This window comes from Taeniopygia guttata, chromosome 1 (genome assembly GCF_048771995.1).
Source record: "Taeniopygia guttata chromosome 1, bTaeGut7.mat, whole genome shotgun sequence".
Taxonomy (NCBI): domain Eukaryota; kingdom Metazoa; phylum Chordata; class Aves; order Passeriformes; family Estrildidae; genus Taeniopygia; species Taeniopygia guttata.
This window is the reverse complement of record NC_133024.1, coordinates 67073280-67088065: the sequence shown is the minus strand read 5'-3', so window position 1 is coordinate 67088065 and position 14786 is coordinate 67073280. Positions and strand designations below refer to the sequence as shown.

At 42.9% G+C, this 14786-nt stretch overlaps 1 protein-coding gene across 11 annotated transcripts in view; it reads left to right on the top strand.

The window, feature by feature from the left end:
• The window catches only part of MTUS2 (microtubule associated scaffold protein 2), a 271445-nt gene that overhangs the window by 236703 nt on the left and 19956 nt on the right, over nucleotides 1-14786 (top strand). For 10 of the 11 annotated variants that reach the window (XM_072930341.1, XM_072930338.1, XM_030274713.4 and 7 more), the window contains one exon: nucleotides 10934-11000. In XM_072930341.1, coding sequence (XP_072786442.1) covers nucleotides 10934-11000 — 67 coding nt within the window. Of the gene's footprint in view, nucleotides 1-4674; nucleotides 4769-10933; nucleotides 11001-14786 lie in introns of those variants that run through there. The other variant, XM_072930359.1, reaches the window with a different exon arrangement.

Sequence of the window (14786 nt, the reverse complement as noted above, 5' to 3'; positions counted from 1 at the left end):
ATAAAATATGGCTAATTTATCCCTCCCTAACTCTCCCAATTTAGTTCAGATAGAATATTGGAATTGCTTGGGCAGTAAATAGAAATTACATTATGTGTATCGTGGAGGAAAGCATTGATTCTGTCACTGTAGGGAAAAATTGCTGCCCATGGTGCCTCTTAACTATTAGAATAGGTTGTTTATAGACTAAGCTACTCCTCTGGGACATTTGGGAGCACGTAGGTGTCCTCCTTGGCCTTTAATTACCTAGGAGTCTTACCCTGTCAAGTGCTAACTACATTGTGTTTCCACTGAAGTCAATAAATATCGTAAAACATGTCCCATTAAGTTGCTTGTTTTGTGCAATTACTTTTATATTTTAAAATCTAATTTTATCAGACTTCTTTCCTCTTATATTTGTTGCTAATCCTATACATAAGGAACACCTTTCTTTGTGGAACTTACCTATATTTTCTCTTTCCAATAATGAAACAAAAACACAGCTTTTATGAAGAATGTTTTTTTTAACTAACAGTGCATGTTTTCCCAGCCCATGTTGATCTCTGTCTTATCCACAGACTTCTTCATTTTGCCTTGGAGGGATATGTGAGCAAGATCTGTTGGGACAGAGCTCCATGCAAAGCAGTTTGGCAGAGGCACCTTCACATTCTGGGTGTGGACCATCAGCAAAATCCTTAGCAATATATTGGCGACAATGCACAGACAAGCAGTATTGCATGGAAAGGAAAGGCTAGCAAAGTTCATTCTGGGTCATCAAATCCAGACCCCCCCTGTTGCCAAACCCTATAACTTCTTCCCTAAAATGATTGATTTTCAGCTTGAAAGTGATTATATTTTCCTGTTTCTACCAGAGGACTCTTACAGAATCTCTTGTGATTTAGGTATGCCCAAGTTCACACCCTTTTATCCTTACATAAATACATTTTTTGACCTTGAAGTACTTCTGCCTCTCTTAGTGTTCTCCCTACATTTATAAGAGCTGTAATCTTCCAACTTTGCTGTTGTTTTCTTAGAAGAAGCAGATGTGCATTTACATGGCACCCCTCCAGTGGTGTGGGCTATATATTCCCTGCCTCAGAACTGCTATCCCTCAAACATGGGGAACTAGAACTGTGTGAGGTTTCAGGTGAGATCTCTCTGTGGCTTTTCTTAAACCATTTAAACTTCCCTCTTAGTGTTTACTTGAACCTAAGGTTTGCATTATTCAGATCTCTACAGTAGACATCATTCTTATTCATCCCATGACTGGATAAACAGCACAGGTTTTTGCTGTTATTTCCAGCTGATGAGTTTCCATCTTCTGCTCAGTATTCTATATTTCTTATAATGACTGCCCCTATAGCCCTAAATAGCATCCAGCTTGACAAGCCTGGTGTTTTAACTCGCCCCTTGATGGACAGTGCATCCCAGCATCACATTAACATTCACTAGTATTTTACCAGGGTCAAAAGTAAACCATGTAACTTGCCCCCAGGATTGATTCTTTGAACAGCTCTATTCATTATCTCTACTCAGCCCAATAGTTCCATTTACTGCAGCTTCTTGTCCTTTTCCCCCCAAAGGCCTCCTCCCCACTTAACGCTTCTTCAGCAACTCCCAATCATTCCCAGCCTGATGATCAATGTTGTGTTTGTCACCACATGGTCACTTGGTCCCCAATAGATGGGAGTTACATATTACCCTTATCTAAAAATATCAATTCTTTTGGTGTACAGAGGCAGCAGTCTGCACTGGTGTGGATCTATCTGCCTTTGGTGCTCTGTTGTGCTTAACAAGGTGTTTTTAAAATATTATTCCTCTCAGTATTTGGTCTAAGTGCCACATGCCACAGAAATCAGGCAGATGGCTCTAGCAGTTTAAAATTAAGAATCAATAATTTAAAAACCTTGTTTTGAACCTGCTGTTTAAAGTGCCAGTTCTCATCGAATTTGGGTATAGGTGCTGTCTTCTCCTTGGATGTGCCTGCTTTGCTGACTGTTTTGCTTCTGTCTCAGTTATGTTCATTTCCCTTTCTGTATCCTTAATTCCCAAGGCATTGCTGCCTTCAGGTGTGTGCTCAAAGTCCTCCACATAGTAACCATATCAGCATGCTGCCACCACAGAGACCCCTCCTAAATTCTTTCTTCATCCTCCTCATTTATGCATTTGACTGAGGAACTGCTCTTTAAAATAGTTTCTATTTTCCATTTGCTTTCTTAACTTTGGTCTTTTCTCACCTTAATGCTACACACCTTGACCTGAAAGACGAGGTTTACTTCAAACTGAGTTTAGTCTCACTTTCTCCAAAAAGCTGACTAAAGTGCCCAGCAGCTCTCCCAAGAACCAAGCATACCCTTATCCCTTATCAATCCTAAATCAGCCTGTGTTACCTCAATTCACCCTTGCTAGAAGGACAGCAGATGATTTCTGCTTAATGTAATTTTCACTTTAATATTTTCTCTTCCATTTTAGTGCTTAAGTGGTACTGAAGTCATGCATAGACCTTCCTAGCTAATCTTTACCATAGATTTATAATCACATGCAAGCAGCAAATCCCCCATTCTTAGCAAAGCAGTTGAAGAAGACGAGTTCTTCATTTTAAAAGCATAACAAAATGAATAGTGATTGGGTTTTATTTTTCCTGCCTGACAATCAGACGTGGATCTAAATACTGTAGTTCTAACAGCCAGCTCAGAGAAATGGACATGATGATTTGCCTACAAGTAGTAATGTAGGTGGTTTTTTATGGCATTTAAAAAGTTTCCAATTGGGATTTGGGCTGTAAAAGACCCAAATTACAGATTTAAGGCTGTGTGGCAAAAAAAAAAAAAAAAAAAAAAAAAAAAAAAAAAAAAAGAAGCTCCTACAGTGAAGATGAAATAATTTCATCATACAAGGAAGTCTATTTGTACCTCTACTCTGTAGCTCCGCAGTAGCCAACCAAATTAATTTTCAGATGCTGTAAAGAAGGTTAGATCTTGAACACAAACGTTAAAAGACATGCATTTGGAGTGCAATTTTAAATTTGGTTTGGGTTTTGGTTTTGGTTTTTGGTTTGTTTGTTAGGTGGGGTTTCTATGTTGTTGACTTTGTTTATTTGTTTGTTTTTAATTACCTGATTATTATATCCTAAAACTTTAGTTGAAGTCCTGGCAGGACTGAGGAAGAGAAAGAGAGAGAATAAGAAGTTGACATAAACTGAAGTTACCTGAGAATTTAAATATAATATAACACAGTTTTGTTGGACATTCTTGTTGGCTCCTACAATTTTTAAAACGACTTTGTGATCACCAGTCACAGTTCAACATACAACCTTTAAACAAAAACACCCGTCCAGAGAAGCACAGACCTGAGCATCTTTCCCACCAGAAGGCAGAGCTGTTCAGCAGTGTGGGCAATGTCACTTTTCTCTATCTTTGGTAGTGATTTGGCTTTCAGGAAAATAGTGGTTTTCGGGTTTAAACAGTGGACACGGAACAAATACCACCTTAGGGTGTGAGTCATTGAAGTCTTTTGCCTTTTCCCAGCTTTGTCTTTGACGTAAATTGTTAGAGGAAAATTGTTTTGTAAATATGCTATGCCAAAGACAGCAGCCCAGGAGAAATGAGGCTGCTGCAGCTCCATGTCCTGGGTCCGGCTAAGAAAATGTGTTCCCAGGGGGCAGACTGATACAGACCGGGCACACACAGCACACCGGTGCGTATAGGCAGCTGAAGGTTACGTTACATTATGTAAATACATATATACATGGCCAGCCCTTGAGGATTACAGAAGTCTCTGAGTACGTTGCAGAGATGTTGCTTTTGCCATTACGAGGAGTCACCGAGGTCCAGTGCCTGTTGATGGTCCTCACCCTTTAAATAAACGACTTCAGGGAAAGTCCTTTCCGGGAGATATGCGTGACTCGGGGAGCGGGGTGTCCCCGCGGCCCGCGGACGAGCTGGCGGCTGGTGCCGCAGTCTGGAGCCGCGCCCGGCCCCGCGGAGCCGCGCAGCGCTGCGCTGGCCCGGGGACGCGCCGGCAGAGCCGCGCAGAGCCGCGCAGGACCGCGCAGGACCGCGGGGCAGCCGTGCCCGGCCGCAGAGCCCGCACAGCGGAGCCGGGAGCGGATTTGGGAGCGCTGCGGGACGGCAGCCGCGCCGGCAGCCAGCCGGGACGCGCTCAGCTTAAAGGCGCCGTCCGAGCGGGCGCGCAGCACGGGGACCACGCTCATCAGCGGCCGCGGATGCGGCGCGAAGAAGAGAACCCAGCGGCGCCCCGGCTGAGAGCCCAGGCTCAGTCTCGCGTTTCAGCTCCTCTGGGCTGTCGCTGCGAAGTTCCCAGCCCCGTCCCGGCGGCCGCCCGCCCCGGCACTTCCCTGCGATGGCGCTGCTGGACGTGCCCTGCTGTGGGCAAGCCTTTACCAGCCGGAGCAACCTTTTTCGGGAGAGGCCGGATCCAGCGGGCGAGCAGCGGTGCGGCGGCAGGGCGGGGATCGGGCAGCGCTTGCCGGGGTCCGCAGCCGCCCGCCCCTCATCATCGTCCCTTCCCCGCTCCCGGCGCCGCGATCCCGGCCCCGGCATCTCCCGGAGCCCCGGGAGGCATCAGGTTGACAAGTCCCCTTGGCTGGTCACGGCGCGCAGGGACGTGACATCCCTTTCTGACAGTGTCGCCGCCCGGGGCTTATCCTCCGGCTCCGGGCCAGGCTGGCGGCAGTCCGGCGGGTGTCGGTCCGGTGGGTGGCTGTCCTACCAGGATGGGCAAATGCTGCTCCACGTGTTTTCCCTCCTCTCTGTGCGAGGACGAGACGGTACTTTTGCCTCTTTTTTAAATCCTTTAGGGAAAGGGCAGGACGGTAGCCGTGATAGAGCCTGTGCTGCCGCTTCTCGCTGGGGTCGGTGGCGGATGCGCTTCCCGGGTGGCGGAGAGGGGAGCGATGCTCGGCTTGTTTGCAGTGTGTTGATCTCCCCTTCACCAGGGACAGGTCTAAGTGTCTCCTTCTCATGCACTGCAGTGCCTTACATAAGTTTATCCTGCAGTCTAAATTGAAGGGTTACATACTCGGGAAACAAGGAGGGACTGCTGGCATCTTCTATAGCAGCAGTCGGTTTGATTTTTGCTCGACTGTTCTTACGTTTTTAATAGCCATGTGGAGTACAAGTTATAAAGGAAACTTACAGAGAGTTTTAAAGTTTGAAGAGGGATTATTCAGCCTCTAGCTGTCCTAAATTTTTGCATCTCCAACAGAGAAATGATCCTCCAGTCTAGGAGAAGTGAAACAAGACAAAACTACCTGTTTTCTTATGTTTGTGTGAATCTAAATCAATCACATTCCTAGGCACCAAAATGGGCCATGTAAGAAATGTCAGTAAGCAGAAGTAAGTAGACAGCTACTGTCAGCAGGAAAATAGCATGTGCAAGAGAAGTTGTGGGACACTTTGAACACATAGCATTTCCCATTATTCTTCTGGAAATTTGCCTGGGTTTTATGTACAGAAGAGTGAGAAAATTAATATATGCATTTAATTTGCTTAATAGAAAATATCTTGGCAGAAGCACATTTGTGCACCGTATTCTGTTAGAGTTTGGCTTTATGATACATTTGTATAACTCTATTAAATGAAAAACTAATAGTGTTTCCCATTTACCTAGTAATAGTTCAAATATAGCTTGAGATATGCTACTAACCAGGTTAAGAAAAAATGTGTGGGTTAATATAAAACTCAGCAAAGTGCAGTGACTGTGGAATATCTAAGTGTTTGTAAACTTTAACCAAACTTTAACCTAAAGGGTTATGGAGAAGGATTACCTGACAACCAGCATGATTGAATAACAGTGTTAAAACATCTCTTTTTAAAGGAAGACTGAAGGTAATTTTGAATATCAGCTGCAGTGAAATTCAGTTATTGTTTCTACAGGTGTCATCCGAAATATTTATTGGTACAAGAGAATTCCCAATGTATATGATTCTCTTTCCAATTATAATATAACACCTTGCCACAGGGAAGTCTGAATACTGCAGAACAATGACTAAGCACCATTTGCAGGTCAGGGATTTTTTTATTATTATTTTGAAAGCTCTGCATAGAAGGCAGCTGTTCTGGAGGAGCAGTTTTAATAACAAGTGCCACAAAGCATCTGTGTGCAGACAGTTTTTAGGAGATACTGTAAAGAACTGAGAAGTATTTGTACAGTAGAGACACTGTAAATGCAATATAAGCAAACATGTAAGTTGGCAGAGTGGAGAGTCATGTCAATTTGGGAAGGTAACTCCAGGCTCCCATGTTTTCTTCCTAGCTGTTGCTGACTTCTTATGTGGATCTGAGCAATTTTCTGATGTTCCTTGCCTGATCTGACCCATTTCCATTTCTATGACAAATCTACTGTTACTTACCTATTGTTAAAAAGTACCTGGAGGTTTACGTAATTAGTATTTCTAATTCAGTAGTACCTCTCAGTTAGATTGTAACTCTCAGAGGAGAGAGACTCTTAAGACAAACCTCAAACCTGCCTCCCCATCCCTCAGTTATTCCTGGTCCAAGGTAAAATCTCAACTTGTCTCCCTGATGATGTTCCTTGAGGATGCCTACCTGTCATCTGAAGCTTCATGCAACTAAAACAAAGGCTTTCATAGAACCACAGAATTACAGAATAGTTTGGGTTGGAAGGGACCTTTAAAGATCCAAGACCACTGCAATGAGCAGGGATATCTTCAATGAGATCAGCTTGCTCAGTGGCTCAGTGCTCCATTCAGCCTCTGCCCACAAGCTTTCATCACTACTTCCTCTCTTAATCTGTTTGGGCAATGCCAGCATCTTGCCCATCCTCAGGTCCATATTATGACTTCTCCTACCAAGTTATTTTTCTAGGTCTTATCATGTGGTTATATCTAAAATCCGCTGTTTTTTTCTGAGCTACACTGCTAGGTTTGGCCACTGTTATTTAATTGTACAAATTCCTGTTTTCTTCCTACACCTCTGCCTACCTGCCTGACTACCTGCCTTGTTTTCTGGAGCTATTGCACCAATGTAGGTCATGCCTCAGTCAATCCTCAGCGTGTTTTGAGTTGAATGGAGAACTCACATGTGCCATTTTTGTCTGTTTCACTTGCTGAAATGCTGTCCCACATCAAGCCTTTCACTGGAGAAGTATTGGGAGGTCTGTATGCTTACAGAGCTGATGACAGGAAAAAGCGTTGATGCTGTGTCTTTTATTCAACAGAGCAGTAGGACAAACATATCATTCTACCTGTTTTATTCTATTTTTCTTTCTGTCTGAAGAGATGGGACATATTCCAGGCACAAGACTTATCATTATGTTGCAGAGTTCAGGAATGAGGAAGAAGATTTTCTTCATCTCCATCATGAGTGTAATCTTATTTTATGAAAATTACTTCACTATCAGAATAATTTCTTGGGATGCAGCCAACAGAAGGCCTTTGTCATCATTTTTCTAAAAAGTAATGCAGTCCATCAAAAAGTACATGAAAAGTAAACACAACATTTTAATTTGTGCAAAGCGCACTGTTTTGGTTTCATATTTTGGGCATAAAACAAAAAGGGAATTCCAGATCACATCTCAGATCACATCAAGGGAATATTTTTTCTTCCTTGCCATTTAACTACTGCACTGGAAATAGTGGATATTTGCACAATCTCCTTACAGGGTCTCTAATCTTTTCACCTACTGAAAACAGGTGTATACAGTCAATGAACCTTATTAAACCTAAGTTAGATTTGGCCCTTGGATGCTCACCCACAATGGTTCAACTCCAAGTAGTGACCTAGTAGAGAATCCCTGCTCCTTTGATATGCTGAGCTTTAGTGGACACAGAACTCTTGGGAGGACACCTCAACTCAAGCTCTACTGCTTCTTACCCTGTCTTCTCTTTCAAATACTTAGTTGAGATAAATATTAATGAAAAATGATTAACCCAATGGGACATCCTCTTTACTTGGTTTCTTATCCATTTGTTTTGGGGAAGTTTTCCTTGTGTGCTTGTGAATTTTTGAATTGCTTTGATGTTTTGACCGTGGATGTATAGGAATCTCAGCACTGAACGTGGTAGCTTTACATTCCGAAGTCAGATCCAGATTTGCCCTACTGTAATGTTTGGTTTCCTTAGTGCTGGTATTCCCAGTTCTCTGGCTACACTGACAGAGGAGTGCTGCTTATCTGCAGAGCCACACTGATGACAACAAGCAGTTATGCATTGCTGTCGTGTTTACAGTGTCGCAGGAACATGTGCAGGCCAAACCTATCATGTCACACTGACAAAGCAGGTTGCAATTACAGAAGATGTCAGGGATTTGTGAGTTCACTGCACATCCAGGAAACTGTGAGGCTGATTTGATGATCAGCCAAAATTGCACCTCGCTTCTCTTCCACAAGAGGAAGATAAGGACTCGTGCTGCTGCTCTCCAGAAGAACCCTCTGAGAAAGAGGGACTGCTTGAGGCCTTGGCACTGAGGGCAACACTTGCACATCTGATCTCCCAGGAAACATGAGGTCCCAAAGAGCAGACAGGAAGCTCTGACCAAAATAAAATACAATGCAAGAAGTACTGGCAGAGCAGTAAAATGACAGCAAAGGCATCTGAGCTGTGCTGATCTGGCTGCCCGAGGTAGCCCCAGGGGCTGCTCTGCTCTGGAAACCACAGCCCAGCATGGTGGGAGGCAGACATGATCCCCACTGCTCTGGTGGGTTGGTGTCCATGCTGGAGCTGGAGTTATGAGATAACATTTTTAAGCTGGCACCACAGCAGTTCTCCACATTTTTAGAGAGGATCCTCCCAACAAATGTCCTCAAGGGTAGGAAAAACCTTATCTAAGATAAAACATCATGTAACATGTGGAGCCTGTAATATTTCTTATGGGGAATCAAAGTTTTTAATGCATTTTATTAAAAAAAAAAAAGTATGATTTTTACTTTCTTTTCATTTTCTTCATGTTAGGAGAATAATGACAATCCCACTGAGTTCTGCTTATCTGTAGGTGCTGGCAATGGTTTGTGCAGAGCTCACTTGCTTTGATTGGCTTTTGTTTCAAAGAATGAGAACTGGTAATTTGAGTGGGTGCTTCCCATCTGCAAGTCCTGCATCCAGTATATCCCTGAGCACCCACCTTCAAGGGCACCAGGCCTGGCAGTCTGTCAAGAGCACTTCTGAAAATGACTCCAGTGAGCTAAACAGACCATATGGGCAGATGCAATGATATTCTCCAAAAGTGAGGGAACCTTACTCCTGTAAGGCTGCTGGTTTGGGGATCTAATTGTTTAGATTGGTTTTTTAATATATCTGGCTGTATTTATCTGGACTTTCTTTTTTTTTTTCCCTGTAACATTTAGACTAATTAGGAAAAAGAAGTCCCTAAGAATCCACATGATTTTATTCTGAGCTTAATGCAGTTGGTCAGGACTGGACACTCTGCAGTCCTGGCACACAGCCCCCTGTGCATTACTCAGCAGGATATGGAGCCAGGAGGAGTCACTGGAGGAGCCAGGCCTTGCATTCCTGGCTTCTTCCCATGACTGAGTAAGAAAGATGCCCACATCATCTGGGTCTCCTCAAGCCTTCAAGGCTCTCAAATCAGTTCAGTTTATCACTCCATTTGTAGCAAACTTTCTGGAAAGGGTGTCATTTGGATCTGGTGGAAACCATCCCAAAAGGACAGTATGTAAAGGATTAATTCAAATTCCAGATTCCATTATTCTGGTATTACCAGAAATAAAGTTGTGTTACTTCTCTTAAAAGAGTTAAAAGTTAGGTGCAGGAAAAATACACAGAAACATTAAGTTCCAAATTTTTTTTCCACTTTCATTTCTGTAATAGAGATATGACTTGCTATCTTATCTGCTATGTATCCTGCAGCCAAATTAATCCTGTCTGTGCCCTAGATTTTTATTAGCCTTGCTTGCTCAATACAGAAAGATTTGGTTTCTAGGACTCCTTTAAATTCAATTTACTACTGTACTGCTTTTTCTCTTGAATATGATTTTTCTGTAGCGTCCTTTAAGGATTCTTGACCTTTTCTTACCCAGGACATATTTATAGTAACCTAAACTAGTTTTGTTAATCATTAGTGATCTTCCCAGCAGGGTACTTTCCTTTGTCTTCTTTCTAATATTATTCATGATACATCCCAGTTTAAAGTGCCCATATGATTGAACCGCTATGCTGGGATTTATTGTACTAAATCAGCCTCCAGTGAATAGAGATAAGAATTTTATCAGTTTGCACAGCACTAGTCAGATATCTGCTGTCAAAGTCCGTGCATTTTGGTAATAACACCTTAACGTTGCTCATGTAAATACATTTTAATTTTCCTTTAGCCAATTCATCTGTTTTACTCCTTAAATATTCAGATTTACTTTGAGACTAGTCAAAGAAAGGAGCCCTAATAAATAAAATCACAGAAATAGATGTGGAGATGGGCATGAACATCAGGTGATTGGTGGTGTTTGTATGGGAATGCTCACCATGCATAAAATGGTGTGAATACAGCAATCTGCTCTGTAAGTTTGACTCTGTGAACAGATTAATACAATTGGAGGTGGTTAAAGGTAGGCTTAAATGGAAGAAAAAAATTAACAGTTTTAATAAATCCATATTGTACATGCAGTCCAGCCATAAATGATACATACACTGACCACAAAATTATAAAAAAATACAGATGTATTTTTAGACAGATAGGTGTTAATAGTGTATTCTGCACTGTTGTGTGCACATGACTGTGTGTGCATGTACTTGTAGACATACAAAGTACTTGTAGCCTAAGCTTGATTTATAAACTGAGTGAGTTCATTATTAATCCCACTCCCCTCCCTCCCCCCAGCCCAAAAAAAAAAAAAAAAAAAAAAAGAAAGAAAGTACTATGAGGAATCAATCTAATCTGCTTTACTAAATTAACGTGTGAAAGTGCTTATCTGGGATAAACCTGGGTACTATACATATTTCTCTCTCTTTTTCCTTAAACAGAATGAAAATGCCCTTGTGAAAATAAAGGAGTTAGGAGTCGAGCTTGCAAAGATCAGGGAGGAAGTTGGTAAGTAGTACAAGAAAAGTAACTACAAAGTGATTTCCTCACTTTACATGAAAGCAGTTATTATGATTCCCTGTGACCTGATCCTGGGGAACTTCCATACATGTGATGAAGTGGTTTCTGAAGCTCACTGGCAAAGGGTTTTATGACTTTGCAGGGAACTTTGATTTCACCTCTTTGCTATGCAGACGAGTTCATCACCACACACACAAGTGTGTGATGCAAGTTGGGCATCATCTTTGTTGAACATATTGTTTTCCATAAATCCATAGTTTCTGTGCTCAAACACCAGCACTGCTGAGAAGAAAGCACAGTGTGATGAGAGGTGGGAGCTTGGGACCATTGCCCAGTGCTTTCCCTGCATTTGGGAGCCCAGTTCCTGGGACACCCATTAAGCACAGATTGTGTCATGTGGCCAGAGCATGACATGGCCAGCAAGGAGAGGCTCTGGCCAAATGCCTGTGGGATGGGCAGAACTGCAGATCCTCCTCGTGCTTTGCCTTCAACTTGTCCATGACAGCCCACTTCAGAAAAGCTGAGCACAGCCCTTTTCAGATGCCCAATAGCTTGTGTTCCCTGCTTTGCCCCTCTGAAATGCTTTGGCTGATTGTCATTTCATAGAGAGCTTTAGTGTCCCGATGGCCAGTGCATACTGCAGCAATAGCAAAACAGGTTTCCAGTTATTCCCTGATGCCTGCCTTCCTCCATCCTCTGCTTCTCTACAGCTCTTACAGAAAAGTTGCCACTGGTGCTTTCTTCAGGCAGGGCACACCTGAAGTTCTCAGTTCAATAGCCACTTCTCATTTGAAAGCCCTACCTCAATCTAGCAGGTTGGGTTTGCTCATTTTCCTGAGTGCTTTTTTGAGTGGCAGTGACATGGGAAGGAAAGAGAGGTTCGGTGCTGAAGAAAAAGAGTTCTGCTTCCATTTACACCATGTTTGCACAGCTGAAGTGAGTACAAATTCCTGGTGGTTTTGCTGGAAGAGAACTTTGCCAAGGGTATAACTGCATGTCAGTTTTGGGGTCACAGAGCAGCATGCTCAGCAACAGGAGATCACTGCTCTGCCTGCCCTTGCCACTGCCCTTGCAATGCAGCAATAGACACCTCCTCTGTACAAAGCTGAGGCCTGGTGGCATATGTGGGGACAGTTTTGGTAAGAACCACAGACACCCCAGAAAAGCAGCTTCAGCTGTACTGCTCCAGAAGGGAGATAAGCTGTAGATGTGTATGGGCTTTCATCCTCAGAAAGGGAAAAGATGGTGTGATAATAGAGTCCTTTCCTCAGTGGTCCTGTGGGCATGTGTAATGGAGAGGAGTCATTACAGGCCACCTCTTCCTCCCATTGCTCTGGGAGACATGGAAATGCTGAGCAGAGGCTGTTTGTGAGTGACCCTGGTGGCTGGTCACCTGCTTGATAGAGGTAATTCTCTTATGTGCAACCCTGAGATACAACATGGCCAGCTAGAAGCACTCCCACCAGGGATGAACAAAAAGATGAACATGTGCAGGTACTGCACTTCAGCAGAATGCGAAGTAATTCATTAGCAATAAAAATCTTAGTATATATCCCTAGATATCCCTAGTATAGGTCCCATATCCTATTACATATGAAAGGTAAATGACTATGCTTTTTTGTGTAAGTCAAAAATTGCTGCACAGTCTGTTTTCCTTTGGTATAAAATTACAAAACTTAATTTTGTGAAACAGCCAGTGTTTTAAAACTGTGGAGGAGGTGAAATGGTAAATGCCATGTACATGAGAGCATTCTCATCAGTGCAGTTCTTTGCAGTCTCTAAAGCAGTTCAAGCTGAGGTTATTACTGCAGACATGTGGGTGCTACTGGACACATGCAGCCCACCTATGCTATAGGAGAATTATTTTGGTCTCACTATCAAATGAATCAGTGTGTTGTACAATATTGTACATTATTTATGCAAATGAAGAATGAAACACTCCTTTATTTGAGAACAGCAATCTTGGGTAATTCTATGAAGAAATTCAGGAAAAAACAGAGCACGTTAGTTTGACTACAACCTAGTCAAAGCTCTAGTTCTGACTTGCCTCCAACACTTTAATAAGTAGTTTTTCATTAATTTAAAAATAACCAGCCCAGTTAAACAGCATGGGTGTTGGTCAGAAATTCATGATTTCTCATGTGTAAATTCACCGTGTCAAACTCACTGATGCAAATGCCTGAACGAATCAGTAAAACAAGGCTGGACTAGCCAGGTTTGATACAGGCAGTGAGTCCAACACTTAGTTGTTTAGGCAATAGCTGTAATTCAGAGTTATAATTCAGGTGCTGAATGTGCTTGGTTTTCACAGCATGCAGTCTTTAACTTCAACAGAAACTACAAGATTCTGCTATGCAAAGCAATGAAACTGCAACAGAGAACCCACTGTTCAGAAAAGTAAGAATATGTGTTTAAGGAAAATTCTTGTGGTAAATAAAACCATTGCTGAAGCAATAGTACCAATGGACCATGTGTAAAAATAGTTTAGGGAGACCTGCATCCTTCTGGAGCCAGGCAAAATACTGAGGTCAGACAACACTGTCCACTTTTGCCCCCAGCCCTCCTGTGAAAGTATCACACCACATCTGAAACCAGCATGGGTGAAATAGGAAAGTGATTCTCCCTTCCCAGTCCTGGGGAGGAATCTTGGCCTCTATAAACACTGAGGGACTTGTTATTTAAAGCAATAAGGTTTGCTCATGTATTTTACTAGAAACAGCAAAGCTAGGAAAACATGACAAGCAGTCGTTCTACACTCAAGAAACCTATCTTTATAAATTATAAATATGAGCACTTTTCAGCTGCAACACTGAGTCTCTTTCAATAAAGAGATTTTGAATACCAGCTGTTTCCCTTCAAACTAGTGGAAATTAAATGTCAAAATTACCTGCTCCTTCACTGTCAGACCAATGACGTGAAGTGTGTTGAGAGGAGGTATGGAGATGCATAAAAAACCTAGATGAAGGAAAGGCAATGAGATGTCAAGTTTAAAATTTGTATTATCTGATTTCTCAAGCATTTCAAAGCCAGAGCCTTTGTGCCATCTCCTCCTGCATATGCTTCCCAGTCAGAGAACACTTAACCCGAGTGTAGTAGCTGTGTGATTTGTCTGTGATTTTGGGGCCAAGGGTCAGGAAGAAGAGCCCATTTCTCATGTGAGAAGGAAACAGTCCCTCTGTAAGGCCACAAGACACCAGCCCCCAGTTCCCACAGAAGCTGCACTCCTGAATGCAAAGTGCCAGGGCTGGGGAGGCTGCACTGTGGCTCCAGCTGTGTGTGGTGGGGGAAGGAAGGTCAGTCCAGTAGTGACTTTTCCCTCACCTCCCCAGCCCAGCCTGAAGTGGGTTTTGCTCATCTGTTTCGCACTCAGTGTTCAGGGAGTAGGGAAGCTGCAGTAGCTGGTCTCATTTAACCCAGCACACTGTCATCCCAGAAAATGACACCTTGTGTCAGTCATTTCCAGCCTGTAAGCAGGAATGGAGATACCTACAGAGAAGGAAAAATAAAACCAGGGTGCAACTCTTCAAAACAGACCAGTAATAGTTGTGCTCTGCTTGTCTTGTTCCATGTCAGTAATACATTCATATAACTTTTCAGAGTAATTTTTTTCTTTTTTTTCTACAAAAGTAGCTTGCTTTAACAGTATCCCTGTCTTGATGCCTGAAAGCTAAATTCACAATTTTCCAGCAGCATCAGTAGGTCATCTGTTCAGGTATCTGTTATGGGGTCCCTGCTGGAGATGACCCAGCTGTTTCACCAGGACCCCACAGCTGG